Source organism: Garra rufa, chromosome 8 (genome assembly GCF_049309525.1).
Source record: "Garra rufa chromosome 8, GarRuf1.0, whole genome shotgun sequence".
In the NCBI taxonomy this organism is placed as follows: Eukaryota; Metazoa; Chordata; class Actinopteri; order Cypriniformes; family Cyprinidae; genus Garra; species Garra rufa.
This window is the reverse complement of record NC_133368.1, coordinates 29120257-29136382: the sequence shown is the minus strand read 5'-3', so window position 1 is coordinate 29136382 and position 16126 is coordinate 29120257. Positions and strand designations below refer to the sequence as shown.

General features: G+C 37.1%; 1 protein-coding gene across 2 annotated transcripts in view; it reads right to left on the bottom strand.

Moving 5' to 3' along the window:
• The window catches only part of uggt2 (UDP-glucose glycoprotein glucosyltransferase 2), a 48897-nt gene that overhangs the window by 13991 nt on the left and 18780 nt on the right, over positions 1 to 16126 (bottom strand). For both annotated transcript variants that reach the window (XM_073845213.1, XM_073845214.1), the window contains exons 21-30: positions 15647 to 15741; positions 14501 to 14710; positions 11663 to 11794; positions 8713 to 8843; positions 8530 to 8625; positions 7899 to 8001; positions 4170 to 4249; positions 3274 to 3463; positions 2885 to 3043; positions 2592 to 2677 (exon numbers count right to left, since the gene is read on the bottom strand). In XM_073845213.1, the coding sequence (XP_073701314.1) occupies positions 2592 to 2677; positions 2885 to 3043; positions 3274 to 3463; positions 4170 to 4249; positions 7899 to 8001; positions 8530 to 8625; positions 8713 to 8843; positions 11663 to 11794; positions 14501 to 14710; positions 15647 to 15741 (1282 nt within the window). The remainder of the gene's footprint in view (positions 1 to 2591; positions 2678 to 2884; positions 3044 to 3273; positions 3464 to 4169; positions 4250 to 7898; positions 8002 to 8529; positions 8626 to 8712; positions 8844 to 11662; positions 11795 to 14500; positions 14711 to 15646; positions 15742 to 16126) is intronic.

Below are 16126 nucleotides of genomic sequence, written 5' to 3'. Positions count from 1 at the left end.
GGTTTTTAGCAGCGTTCATTGCCATAGTAACTTACACTCCACGGCTAACCTGCTCCAGGGCAGGTTATGTTCTGGATTAAAGATCTAAAACTGACATCGGACACAAAAAAGTCATTTCCCTTAGTTTCTCGTGTTGCAAATTAAAGGTCACTAGTAAAAAAATAAATTAGTAAATAAAATTTTGAAAAATAATGGTCTGGCTTTAATGATAATTACTTATAGTTATTTTATATGACTTATATAATTATTAATCCATTACACACAAGCAAGTTTAGTTTAAGAGTTATTATATATCATTTATTTATTTATTTTTATTTATTTTATATATATGACCCTGGAGCACAAAACCAGTCATAATTTTACCAAACTGAGATGTATGCAATAAATAAGCTTTCTAATGTTATATGGTTTGTTAGGATAGGACAATATTTGGCCGAGATACATCTACTTGAAAATCTGGAATCTGAGGGTGCCAAAAAATCTAAATACTGAGAAAATCACCTGTAAAGTTTTTTCAAATTAAGTTCTTAACAATGCATATTACTAATACCAAGGCTTGTGATTGGTTGTTTGCCACTGATGTCACACATTCATGTGCATGTGCTCCACAAACTCAGGATCAAAACCTGAGTTGACAAAGAAAGTTGATGATCAGCATCATGGTACCGACAAAGCCGGATTGGAGTGGTTTAGTTTTGTCAACTCGAAATTAATCCTGTAACTGAATTTGTTGCTCAGGTCTCAGAAAGAAGTTGTGATGACATGAAAAGCATGATTAATGTCCAGCGATACATGACAGAGCACTGTTAGCTTCAGCATCCTAAATGAAACCCTGGATCCATTAGGCTGCATGTCCTCAGAACAGGATATCAGTGAATTACACACTTACAGAACACTGCCTTTCCATTCATTCAGCAGTCAGCAGCGTGAGTGTGTCTGAGAGATACTTTCTTTTTCTCTCTCACACATACTCTCTCTACTTCTGTTGGTTTTGTTTTGTGCCAGACTTCAGACTGTATGAATAATCACACTAGCAGTGTGAAAAATGACACTGCGCTCTAATTTTAACCTGCATGAATGGGGTATAAATTTTACTGTCTCTCATGATTCTAGAAGAAACCACAACTGTGTTTCTTTAAGGAACTGCTTAAATACGCACATTCAGGCAAATGAATGAAAATTTATGAGAGCATTTTGGAGAGTTTTGATGTGGACCATTTGTTTCTTTTTGTCCTTTATTTTGGATCGTATCTGTATTCTTGGTGCAGCATATCGCTAGCAGACACAAGATGACAGGTTTGACTCCCACAGAATGCATGCACTGATAAAATCCATCACTTGAAAGGATTTTAAATCACTGTGGAACCAAGACGTAACCTAACTTTCAAACGTTTGGGGTCAGACAGATTTTTGTTTTGAAAGATATTAATATATCCAGCAAGGATGCATTAATTTGATAAAAAGTGACAGTAAAAGACATTTATAAAGTTACAAAAGATTTCTATTTTAAATAAATGCTGTTCTTTTGGACTTAATATTCATCAAAGTATCTTGAGAAAAAGATTGTCCAGACAAAACTAAGCTTTACCACGACAGGAACAAATTACAAACTTTAAAACAGTAATACACAAGTTCACTCCCAGAATGAAAATTTCCTGATAATTTACTCACCCCAATGTTATCCAAGATGTTAATGTCTTTCTTTCTTCAGTCGAAAAGAAATTAAGGTTTTTGAGGAAAACAGCAAATTGCAGTTTCAATGCAGCTTCAAATGGCTCTACACGATCCCAGCCAAGGAATAAGGATCTAACTTTGCCAAACAATTAGTAATTTTCTAAGAAAAAATACAAATGTATATACTTTTTAACCGCAAAATAACTCATCTTGCACTAGCTCTACCTCACGCATTGCGAAATCACACATGCATGGCGTAGGCGGAAGTACCGACCCAGTGTTTACAAAGCGAGCGTGCAAAGAAAGTCAAACTCCCATTACAAAAAAACAACAACAATATTGGATGATTGAAGTTAAAGAAGAAAATTAGATGGAGTTTAGTACACAGACAATGAACCACGCATGGCTTTTTCAATGTGATTATGTAATGCGTGAAGACGTGCCTCGCAGAGCTTGTGCAAGATGAGCATACGTGGTCAAAAAACATACATTTTTTTTTATTTTTTTTAAGAAAATGACCAATCATTTTGCTAAATAAGACCCTTATTCCTCAGCTTGGATTGTGTAGAGCCCTTTGAAGCTGCACTGAAACTACAATTTAGGCCTTCAGCCAATTGGCCACCACTGATGTCCACTATATGCAGAAAATTCCTGGAATGTTTTTCTCAAAAACCTTAATTTCTCTTTGACATGAACATCTTGGATGACATGGGGGTGAGTGAATTATCAGGAAATTTACATTTTGGAAGTGAACTTTTCCTTTAAATATTATTATAATTTAAAATAACTTTTAAAATTTGTGTTCAAATAAATGGAGCCTAGGTAAAAACAAACAAACAAAAAATCTTACTGACCTCCAAACTTCTAAACATTAGTATATACATATACATGTAAAACTGTGAAGAGAAAACACTCACGCTTGTATTTGATAGATGTCCTCTGAGCGGCCCTCGCGCATCCTAAGGATCCAGGCACCGGGGTTGGCCTTCAACTGGAAATAGCCCTGTTAAATGCAGCGGGTTAGCTATAGTTTCGTCTTCCACAGAAGAAAGTCAGTCATACAGCTTTGAATCAACATGAAGGCGAGTAAATGATGAGAGAAATTTTATTTTGGGTCAATGTAACTCTTACCAGACTAAGAAAAATCTTAGTACATACATACAAATGCAACATTTATTCAGAAAAAGCAAAGAATAGAGAATAAACTCACCAGATTGGCCATGACAATAGTGTCATGCATGAGAGGTTCCTGTCTCATGCCCAGTGTAAACTGAAGTCCTCTGGGAGGCTGACCTGTGGACAGGTCAAAACAGTGGCCCTCCAACAGCAGATACTCAAGCTCATATTCCGCATTGACTACACCGCTGACCTAATAATACAGTAGAAGAAGACTTATTTATCCATTCTTCCAATTCTGGAGATTGTGGCTGACCAAGACAATCTGATCATTTACAAGTTACAAGTTTAATACTGAAATATGAACCAGACCATTAACTATGTATCATATAGATGTGAACATTTCATAGCACTATTGCAACAGCCTGAACTACAAAAAAATAAATTAATACTGCATTTACAGTTTCATTTCAGAATTCATACCTCCTGTAGGTGGATGTTATCTAGATCATACGGGCTCCGGACAGCCTCTACCATCCAGCTCTCTGGGGTGATCATATTAAGAGTGAGCAGAGGGGATTCTGGGATTTCAGTAAAGCGGGCCATAGGGCCGGGAGAAAGGGAGTTGTTGCCAAAGAATGAAACATCCGGCCCCAAAACATATCGATAAAAGCTGCAAGAAATACAAAGGAATGGTATAAGACATCAATCTTATAAACCAAACTGGTGGTCTGTTGTAATTTGGGAATAGCTAGAATTCCATGTCAAAATATTTTCAATATACTTCTAATCAATTTTAACATTTAAATCTGACTCACATTTACTATTTTCACAATGTACTTACTATATTTCTGGGCCTTGAATGTGTAAATTGTATTGCTGTCTATGCAGGGTTAGTAAGCTCTCTGATTTATTCAAAAATATCTTAATTTTTCCTCCAAAGATATTTTTTTTCTTCCCTGAAGCATGAGATCACAATTCTCTCTCTCAAACAATTTTCTCTCAGTTTCACATCAATTTCTATGAAATGCAGGTGTCTTAAATCAGCATAGCTGTGCTAAAATATGTTTCACCACATCTTTTTTATATCTCTGCTAAGAGAAGATCAGTGGATATCAAGCTCCAAAAATAAGCTTCTAACCTGGTGCATTAGTCCTTGATTAGTCCTTAGTCCTTGATTAGTGCCTTGTATTGAAAACATGATTTCTTTTTCCACTATTCTGTATTGTGACTTCACATTAACCACTGAAAAAACAAAACAAGGTGATATCTGCAGAATAGCACTAGCTGCTATATAAGCGTGTGTGTCTGTGTGTGTGTGCACATGCGTGTCCCCCGACACTCTCAGAGCTGAAGTTTAATTAAGCTTGTGCTCTCACCTCTTCAGGGGCATCTCAGACAGCTTGGCTCGACAGTTCATGAACACCTGCACTTTCATATTGACCACTTGACCAAGCACCTGCAGCACACACAGAGGAGAAGACCTGGTTATTACGCACTCACACGCTCACAAACAACAGGATTCAGGAGGGAAGGCTCCAGGTCACGCTCCATAGATGAGCCAATCCCTCTCATTTCAAGTTCTTTATGACTTTAGTCCACTTAAAAAAAAAGTAATTTAAAGGGGACATCAGATGCAAAATTCACTTTTACATTCTGCTTGCATATAAATGTGTCAAATGTGTCTTAGCAGTGTGTGGACACAACCACTCTACAATGAAAAAAAAAAAAATACATTCACCCTCAAACACCAAAAAACCTAAACAGTCTCAATTATCAAGCTGTTTTAATTTTCTGAAATGTATGAAGTCATACTGCTCAAGCTCCGCCCACAACTGCTTACTGACTGTCCCGTATTTGCATATTCTCACCCTCAGCCAGTTGTGAGGTGTCCACCATTTTCTCCGTGCTCGAGCAGCTGTAGCTACAACAATGTCTCGTAAGCAATGCAGGTGTTTTGTAGTTGCATGTTAAAGTAGTCCCAACATCAAAGCCACTAAAGACGCAGTGGATTAGTTTTGTTATTGTTACATTTAGTAATTGTTTGTAATTGTTACCATTTGGTAATGCGCCACTGAATACACCTAATTTTGTTTAAAAATTAGAATCATGTTTTGCTAAAAATTTAAACTCAAGGCTGGATCAGTACTGACTGTTTGTGTACCAGCGGCACTTCCAGAATAAGCAAGTCTTACACTTTATATTTTTTATAAGTATTTGCAAATCGCTTTTTCTCTTTCACAGAAGAGAGGGGTGGAGTGAGCATAGCTCATAAGCATTTAAAGAGACATGCACCAAAATGGGTCGCTGGAAACAGAGCTGTTTTTGACAAGGTAAAAAGGGTGTTGTTTTACATGACCATTGAGGAATTTTAACCAAAGTACAGTTGAAGTCAAAAGTAAACATACACCTTGCAGTATCTGCAAAATGTTAATTATTTGACCAAAATAAGAGAAATAATACAAAATGCATGTTATTTTTTATTTAGTACTGACCTGAGTAAGATATTTAACATAAGACATTTACATATAGTCCACAAGACACAGTAATAATTGAATCAATAAAAATGACCAGGTTGAAACGTTTACATACACTTGATTCTTAATACTGTGTTGTTACCTGAATGATCCACAGTAGTTTTTATTGTTTGTTTAGTGATAGTTGTTCATGAGTATTTTGTTTGTCTTGAACAGTTAAAATGACCACTGCTCTTCAGAAAAATCCTTCAGGTCTCACAAATATTTCAGTTTTCCAGCATTTTTGTGTATTTTAACCCTTTTCAACAATGACTGTATGATTTAAGGTCCATCTTTTCACACTGAGGACAACTGAGGGACTCATGCAACTATTACAGAAGGTTTAAATGCTAACTGACGCTCTAGAAGGAAACCTGATGCATTAAGAGCCAGAGGGTAAAAACTTTTTGTATTTGAAGATCAGGTTGAATTTAACTTATTTTGTCTTCTGGGAAACATGCAAGTATCTTCTGTAGCTTCTAAAAGGCAGTACTGAATTATAAAAATATGATATTTAGGCGAAGTAAGAAAAATGTACACAGCTTCATTCCATACAAAAGTTTACACCCCTGGCTCCTAATGCATCGTTTTTCTTCTGAAGCATCAGTGAGTGTTTGAACCTTCTGTAATAGTTGCACATAAGTTCCTCAGTTGGATCTCAAAACCATACAGTCATTGTTGGAAAGGGTTGAAATACAGAAAAATGGTGAAAAAAAAAAAAACAGAGAAGTTTGTGCGATCTTAAAGGAACACTCCACTTTTTTTGGAAATAGGCTCATTCTCCAACTCCCCCCCGAGTTAATAAGTTGAGTTTTACCGTTTTGAAATCCATTCAGCCGTTCTCCTGTTCTGGCGATATCACTTTTAGCATAGCTTAGCATAGATCATTGAATCCTATTAGACCAATAGCATCACGTTCAAAAATGACCAACGAGTTTCCATATTTGTCCTATTTAAAACTTGACTCTTCTGTAGTTATATCGTGTACTAAGACCGGTGGAAATGCAAAGCTTCAATTTTCTAGGCTGATAAGATTAGGAACTACACTCCCATTCCAGCGTAATAGTCAAGGAAGTTTGCTGCCGTAATAAGGCTGAAGCAGGTGCAGTAATACCACGCAGCACATGTGCAAATGCTAAACTAGCTGGGAACTCATTTCTGATAATACTGCGCCTGCTTCAGCCATATTACGGCAGCAAACTTCCTTGACTATTACGCCAGAATGGAAGTGTAGTTCCTAATCTTATCAGCCTAGAAACTCGCAGCTTTGCATTTCCACCGGTCTTAGTACACGATATAACTACAGAAGAGTCAAGTTTTAAATACAACAAATATGGAAACTCGTTGGTCATTTTTGAACGCGATGCTATTGGTCTAATAGGATTCAATGATCTATGCTAAGCTATGTTAAAAGTGATATCGCCAGAACGGCTGAATGGATTTCAAAACGGTAAAAATCAACTTATTAACTTGGGGGGAGTTGGAGAATGAGCCTATTTCCAAAAAAAGTGGAGTGTTCCTTTAAGGATTTTTCTGAAGAACAGCGTTACCGGTTCAACTTTTGAACAGGGTCATTTTTATAAATTCAACTATTTTCTTGTGGACCATATGTAAACGTCTTTTATGTGAAATATCCAGGTCAGTACTAAATAAAAAATATCTTGCAGTTTGTATGATCCCTCTTATGTTGGTAAACTAATTAACAACTTGCAGATTCTGAATACTTTGAATAGTCTTTTTGTGTTAGGCTATGTCGAAACTCCCATCTCATTTTCTCCACCAACTTCAAAATCAATCTACAATCACTGCAGAAGTGCCGACCCAGTGTTTACAAAGTGAACGTGCAAAGAAGATCAAGTGGCCTTTACAAAAAAGGTAAAACAGTGATGTAGGGCAATTGTGAAGTTGGAGAAGAAAATAAGGGAGAAGATGGGGATTTTTCGATTTACCCTAACAGTCATGAACCGGATTACACAGAGTTGATGCAGAGCTAGACAAGACTAGAATTTGAGGTTAAAAAGTATATAAATTGTCAATCTTTTTTTTTTTTTTAAATAACCGATTGTTTAACTAGATAGGACACTTTTTCCAAGGCTGGGATCGTTTAGAGTCCTTTGAAGCTGCATTTAAGCTGCTTTTTGGAAGTTCAAACTCGGGGGCACCATAGAAGTCCACTATATGGAGAGAAATCCTGAAATGTTTTCCTCAAAAAACATCATTTCTTTACGACTGAAGAAAGAAATACATGAACATCTTGGATGACAAGGGGGTGAGTACATTTTCTGTAAATTTTAAACTTCTCCCTTAAGAGATTTCAAAAATCAATCAAAAAACACATTGTGATTTAAAATCATCTTAATGGAAGATTCAGCTTTTTGAGCCATAAATTGGCACTACTTTTTCTTTATAAGAAACGGCTATTAGCTAGTAACTCTTGCTTGCAACCTTTGTTGGTGTAGATGCAGGAAACCCCTGCAATGATAAACTATGATTATATTACAAAGAGTTAACACATTATCTCTGAGCTGAATCACAGCAAAAACAAGGCCTGAGGAACACTAAGCACTTAGACATAACCAAAGTCATACGTACCACTAATAAAGGAGCCAACTTCTGTGCATCTCTGGTGAGAGGATCCACGATGGCAACCACATTATAGAACACCTCATCTTCCCGCTGTGCCAGCTGAAGAACGCTGTTAAAAGGCACATCTGGTCAGCTTAATACACTGGCAGTGAAAGTGTTGTGTTAATGAGAAAAACTGAAGTAGAGGCTTTTAAGTAACTGAAAACGCAAATGGACTACTTCAGTGTCACAAGTAGCTGTGAATATGCATAAATAATAAGAGGAGCTGATCATAGCCATGGAAACCCAGTTGCATGGCAGGGGTTTATGTTAGGATGCAGAGCTGACTCACACTTTCATTGAGTGAGTTGTCTGACCAATTTGGACAAACGACTTGTGATTTAGTTTCAGACCCATTTATGAACTGGTTAGAGTGATATATTGAAAAGAACCAACTCAAAGGAACGATACATTCACAAAGCAGACATCATCATCACTGAGTCACTTATGCAACCGTGTTATTTTCTATAGTTTGCAGTCACAAAAGCAGCAAATGGCTCTGGTGAAATGTACTGGGGTGAAGGTATTTATTTTTCTTTTTAAAATATGGACACTCCATTGAAATATTGTAAAGAAATTATTAAGCTTAGTACTGCACCTGTGTTTGTCCTTCAGAAATTTGACGTCTTTTCTGGCCTCTCCTTTAGGTGAGGCAGTGAGGAGAGCATCTACTTTCATGATTAGATCACTGGCCCTGTGAAGAGTAATAACAGGTTTTGGTTTTCCCCTCACAAACAAACAATTTCACATCTACAGTCATGTCAGCAAAAACAAGGCATACTTTTGGGCATTCAAGTTCATCTGCTTGATCTTGGATTTAATCCTTTCTGCTGAAGTGCGAAGTGTGATCTTCTCTAGCAGATGGAAATCTTCCACACTGAACTCTTCTTCTTCATCCAATAGGCCCAGGATCTAGTAAAACCATTAACCTCATTGTTAATCAGAAGTGAAGTTCGGGGCATGACACAGGCTGAAGTTTTCTGTATCAACCATCAGGACCATGGGTCTAAAGTGTCAGAGTGTGTGTGTGTCTTACTACTACTGTACAGTGGCTCAAATGTCTAAACCCAGAAACCTTCAAAACCCCATATCCACATGAGAGAGACAGTCATTTATATGCATGTCCATGGCAGACCATTTTTAATGCTCATCAAAGCGAGGCCGACTGCCAGACATTCACAGTTTTTTTTTCACCCTGAATGTACTCTCTATTTTTAAATACAGAATATGAAAGTTAACCAGTTTTCCATTTCTTGCTAAATTTGGTTTTGCATCTTTTCGTCTACATTTGGCTAGTGGACCATGTCATTTGTAGAGCAACAATCGTACCCCTTTTACAGTTTAGAGCAAGTTAGACTGCAGCTAAAAAAAATGAATTACAAATACCTCTCAAGCCTCAAAAGTGAATATTAATAAATATATTTAAAAATAAAAATGTAATATGTTTGTAATAATGTATTATTAATGTTTGTAAATATTAAAATATGTCAAAATAATACACATTAGGTAAAGTAAATCTGAATATATTGAATTAAACCTGAATATTTATTTTTATCTACATACTGCAATTTATATTTACTGTACATATTCAGAATTAAATAAAATTTACATTTATATATTCAGATTTATACACATGTACACTGCTGTTCAAATGTCTCATGCTTATCAAAGTTCTATTTATTTGATTAAAAAACTGAAAAGGTAATATTATGAAATATTATTGCAATTTAACATAACAGTTTTCTATTTTAATATACTTTAAAATATCTTTTTTTTGTAATGCAAAGCTGAATTTTTATCAGCCATTACTAGTCACATGGTCCTTCAGAAGTCATTCTAGTATGCTGCTTTATTATCAATGTTAGAAACTGCTTAATATTTTTTTTTGGAACCAGTGATATTCTTTGATGACCAAAAAGTTAAAAAGAACAGCATTTATTCAAACAGTATTTTAACACTGATAATAAATCAGCATAGTAGAATGATTTCTAAAGGATCATATGACATTGAAGACTGGAGTAATGATGCTGAAAATTCAACTTTTCATTACAGGAATAAAGTATGTTAAAATAGAAAACCACTATTCTAAATTGCTTTAATATTTCACAATATTACTGTTTTTTTCTACCCTGGAAATCCAGAGGTCTCGCGAGAGCACAATTTGAATTGTCTCTGCAAGACACTCTGGCATCGAGCAATGATGCATGTTACTGCAATACGTAAGCAATTGTGGGAACCAATCAAATCGGTGTATCTGATGTAGGCGGGCCAGAGGCGAGCTAAGCTGATGATGACAGCACTGCGACGTCCGAATCATATAGTAAACTTTGAAAGATCGCTGTCGCTACAGATGAACAACAAGTTGTTTGAAACGGCTTTGGCCGCTACAATGAACGAGTTAGACTTGGCTTTCCATATAAAAGAGGAACAGAAAACCGAAAACTCGAATCGTTCCTTTGCAAGAAGGACGTTTTTGCTGTTTTGCCGACTGGATACGGCAAGAGTTTAATCTATCAGTTCACGAGTTCACGCTTACATATAATTAGCCGGAGAATAGTAGTGCATGTTTGGCGTGCTGTCCGGTGAAGGGCTCCGAGCTCGGGAGTGGCCCGAACCCAGAGTACGTTACCCCCAATAGGAGTAGCGAGAACTCGGAGTGATGAGATGGGGTGGTGGAGGTTTACTGATAAACCATCGAGTGAACTGAGGTGAGTCAGCTGTATTTAAACCTATGACGCTGATTGACTTGTGATGTTTACGCTAAGCATCTGACTCGCTTCTCCCGAACTTTGTTAATGAAACATCATTTAGCTCTGCTGGTAGCTAAGCCTGTATTGTTGTGATTGGTCGTGGCGTTATCCAATTGCGTGCAGTTAGAGTTTCAAATGCATGCTTGGTGCCGCCCCTCGAGTTAGGCAGTTTTCATTGCTCGATCCCAGACCCTTAATCTTAATAGATTAGGGTCTGGATTTTTCCAGGCTAGTTTTTTTCTGCATTTTAATGAAATAAACACAGCCTTGATGAGCAGAAAAGACTGCAAAAAAATATTAAAAACCTTACTTATCCCAAACTTTTGAATGGCAGTGTATTGTGATTTACTATTATATATTCACAATTTATATTTATATATTCATATTTTATAATTATTTCCTGTTTGATGCTACATATATATGTTATATAAATACATAAAACATATTTAAGTATATATTTTATATTTTTGATTTATAATATACATTACATATCTTATAAAACCAAAGAAATAACCAAATTAAGCAATCATAGCTTTTTTAGGATGAAAATAGATTCTGAGGATCACTTTGGTGTGTTGGAGAATGATGGGACATGTCACTGCTGTTTCAGGCTTTTTGTGCTTGCCTGTCAACAAAGACTCTGCTGAAAAAGCACAGCGTTATGACAGTTCGGCGGTTCCATGTGACCTGTGACCCCTGCAGCAGAGGATGCTGAGTGGGCGCTGGTGAATTAACGCCAGGCTTCATCCCTCTCTTCCTCTCCTCACAGGTTAGGACAGGCCAAGCAAACCGCTTAATACTGAGTCAACAAAATGAGCGGCCCCATCTGAAGGACCAACTGGTGAGACCTTAGGGTTCAGACTATTTATCATCCAGATCAGCAGTTCGTACCGTAGGTCATTAGGTTACAAATGATTTCATAACTCCCATGGAAATTTTCTTTAGTTGTCCAAAGAAGGAGGGGTTGTTTGTGAATCTCACCCTGCCGTTGCTGACCACGGCTCTCTGTCCTGCTTTCAGCTTCAGAACTTCCTTACAGTACTTCTGCTGGCTGTGCAGGAAGTCCAACTCCATCGTGTTGAACTTCTTCTCAAAGGCATCATGGTCCATACCCTACAGGAGACACATATTCAAAAATGAAATACCTGAAAAAGGTGACATGAACAACTGGGAAGAATTTTATATAAATTTTTACTATTACTCTTTTGTCACATGATCTTTCAGAAATCACTGTAATATGAGCATTTGGCGCTCAAAAAACATTTCTTATTATTATCAATGTTGAAAACAGCTGTATGTATATATATATGTGTACATTTATACAACAGTTCTTTCTGGTCCTCGAATCTGATTGGCTAAGAAGAGTGTGATATTCTAGTGATAACAGAACTCCAATCATTTCAAGGTTTGTATCACTCCACTTGCAATATTTCTCACAACGAGTGTCATGGTGGGGACCCAAATCCATCATAATTTTATAAATAATTAGGTTTTGTGTCTCAGAATGTATTTTTTTTTAGTTTTTTAGGCAAGACTGTACTAGTTTAGACTTCAAATATGCATTTTTTTAAATAAAGATTAAGTCTATTCGAAAATTTGCAGAGATGTTGTGGACTTTCGCTCCGCCTCCCTCACATCCCTGCACCAGTAGGAAAGTCCACTGACGCTGATTGGTTGGAACACTGTTTGTTTATCTGTGGAAAGGTTGGTAGTGCCGATTGTTTTTTTGGCATATCTCGGACCCTAGGCTGACCAGAGAGACGCGTTTTTTTCACAGACAATTTATGGGGCAAGCAGCGAGCGGATCGTGAAGAAAGGTCAGCTGAAATTGACACTTTATGTTTTAGGCTAGAAATCGCTGATACAACCTTTAAGACTTTTATATTGAAAGAGACTGAAACAGGGTTGTAAACAAGGAAGTTTTTCAGAAACACATTAAATCCCAAAGTATACTTCAAGACCAACAAAAGCACTGAGCAGTGCAAGCATCTGAAAATTACCCTGAACAGATAAAAGAATGGTACGACAAAGATATCGCTTTCCTTAGTGGGCATTTAAACTAATATTTTTTTCTGAATATGATATTAAGCTGAATGCTGTATTAGATGCAGGTAATCACACTCGCTTAGTCTACTTTACGTAATACAGTGAGCTTTTAATACAGTAATACAATAAGCTTTCAATGAAGCAACTCAAAGTTCCTTTATTACTAATTCTAAAGTGACGATTTCAAGTTAGTAATGGAGGCTTGGGCTCAGCTGTTAAACTGTCAACCTAAGATTTGAATCTGTGGTGAAAGGAAGTAGTTCTGCACAAAAGAGTGTTTTTAAAGAAACTCTTCATAATGTTATACGCAATATCATACTTGTAGCTGTGCAATAAGGCAGTATATAGGTCTGTGGCCTTGTGCAGACAGACAAAACACAGTCGTGTCGAGTTTCAGTCGCATGACTACTTGTGTGATATTGCTCATATATACATACTATATAGATGATGAAATCTTGTGCGACCTCGGGTTTGGACTCATTTGAACTAAGTGCAGTAAAAATGTGGAAAGAACAAATCGATCAGCTCATTAGTGTGTTTTTTGATTACACTGCAATGAGGAAATAGTCAATCAATAAGTTATTGACAACTAAAGAGGGCACATTTGTGCAAGTGCAGTCATTAGAGTATTTTGAGAGGAGTATTACATTGGCTAGACCTATGAAAAATGTGTCGCCATTGGAGACAGTGTAGCGCTAATCAATCATTAAACATTTTCATTTATCAGACTTGTAATGAAAAAACAGCTTCAGTGCCGATAACAAATCTCGGGTGTATGAGCAGCGCAGAGACAGATTATTAGTGTTTCAAGCATTTGGCCCTTATGAAAAGGAACGAAATGCTAATATCAGCACAACACCTCTCCCTGCCATCCAATAATAGAGCCATTACAGGTCCCAGACCTGAGCTCTCAGGGAACCAAGATTCTCTCTCCAGCCATTTTCAACTAATAAAACTCAGGAATGCTGGGTTGGATGGAACACTTTCTCTTATCTTATATGTTACGATGGAAATAAATAGAAGGAGCAGGACAGCGAAATAACAAGAGGACAGAAAGAGCCAAAAGAAAGGTCTCCATGTGTCTTACAGACCAATCAGTCTTTCTGAGAGTTGCAATACTCTGTCAATAAGACCCTAGATTCCAATTGCGGTTGTACAAGGTACAGGGAAGCCATTCCCAGAAATGTCGTTTGTCTGTAAGTCTGAGAAAATTACATGTGGTTGAGTGGTTTTCAATGGAGGTGGCGATGGGGTGAAGGCAAACCATGGAAAAGAAGAGAGGCCCTGCTTGTGTCAATTTATGGTGTTGTTGACAGGAGGAAACAATAAAAGTCGTGCTTTGGAAGACACAAGCCTTTTAGATGTTAGTGAGCAGATTGGAAATGGGAGAACACAAGGTACTATATTTTAAGAAAACATATTAAATGCAAGCAATACGCTATAAAAGGCACTGCATTACAATGATTTGAACATAATCAAAGGGTGATGAAACTATGTAAATGAGCAGTTTATATTCCAGATAATGATGCACCATATATCTGTATTTCTGTAATATACTTTCTGGTCTTTCAAAACAGTACACAGACTAACAGGAGAGAAAGAAGACACATTTTCAGCAACTTTACTCAAGTGACATAAATGAAAAGGAAATGGAAAAAGACAAAAAAAGACAGACAAGGTAGAAAAGAACAGGTGTGTTCAGATAAATCCAAGTCAAAATGCTCTCCACATAATTCCACATTACCCAGACACAGTATTTCACACTCCACTGACCTGTTTAAGTAAGAGCTTAATCTTTGTGCCTTGTTTGAGGAGCTCAACATTTTCTTCTTTGAGGAGTTTTAGGGTGAAGTCGAGCGTGTTCTTGCTGCTTTGGGTGAGGAGAGAAGCCCAGGCGGCTCGGTACAGACCGCTGTTTTCTTCTGTGGGCTTTCCACTGGGGTTATTGATCACCCCGACCCGACAGCTGGAGCTGCTAGATTTCTGCAAACAAACACTGTGGATCAGAGACTCTCTCAAAAAGGAGACCATAGCAAACCAGTAACATTAACTATGCGATTATGAATGTCTACAATTATTTGGGTCAGTTTACTTAAAGGGAAAGTTCACCCACAAATAAAAATTCTGTCAGTAATTACTCAACCTCATGTTGACCCAAACCTGTAAGACCTTTGTTTATCTTTGGAACACAAATTAAGATCGTTTTGAGAAATGCGAGAGCTTTCTGACCCTGCAAAGACACCAACGTAACTACCAAGACTGTTACAGAAGAGAATAAAGTTCAATAAAGTTGTTATTTTTGTTTTCTTTGCACACAAAAAGTATTCTCTTAGCTTCATAACATTACCTTGCTACTTTTCTGGGCCTTGAACATGTCAGTTGCATTGTTGTCTATGCAGGGTCAGAAAGCCCTTGGATTTCATCAAAAATAGCCTAATGTGTGTTCCGAAGATGAATGAAGGTCTTAGGTGTTTGGAATGACGAGGGTGAGTAATTAATGACAGATTTTTTTTTATTTTTGAGTGAACTATCCCTTTAACAAAGTGAAACACTGATCATGTAGCGTTTTTTTGTGGAAGAATTGTGATATTAGTAAGGCTACTTGTATGTTAAACAGCTATTTATTACAAAAAAGCCCATAAAAACAGATTTGTGAACTGGCTCATTTGGGAGCTAAACTAGATCAATATTTGGGCTTTGTTACGACAATATTGTGATTTTTAAAATGTATACTTAAAAATATTCAAAACTGTGATTACATATTTAATCTGCAACTGGATCATTAACCAACAGCAGAAGAATGCATTCAAAGATTAATTGCTCTCAGATTAATTACTAAGATGCACGTGTGCCTCTGCTCTCTGAAGATGGGATTCCTGTGGATACAACTAATTGGAAATAAAAGCTGCAGTAGTTTACCATATGTTTCAAGGCATTCCGGAGCAACTGCCTCCCAGAGGGCTGTTCAATATCTGCAACAATCCACACGGTCACGCCATTCAACACCTCCTCTTCTACAGGAGAAGTAAAAAAAGGTTACTTAAGTTACTGCTTTTTAGAAAAACACAGTTTGGATAGGTTTCGAGCTAAGTAGTCTACATGTAATATGTGTTAAATTATTGAAAGTAACAATCTTAAAGATTAGTCCACTTCCAGAATAAAAATTTCCTGCCCTTTGAAGCTGCATTGAAACTGCAATTTGGACCTTTAACCAATTAATCCCCATTGAAGTCCACAATATGGAGAAAAAGTCCTGAAATGTTTTCTAGAGTTGGGGTACTCGGACTTGTACTCGGACTCGAGTCCGGTCTCGAGTTCAATTTTTAGCGGACTCGGACTTGTCACGGACTCGGATGCGTTTTGACTCGGATTTGACTCGGACTCAAGCTTTTCGGACTC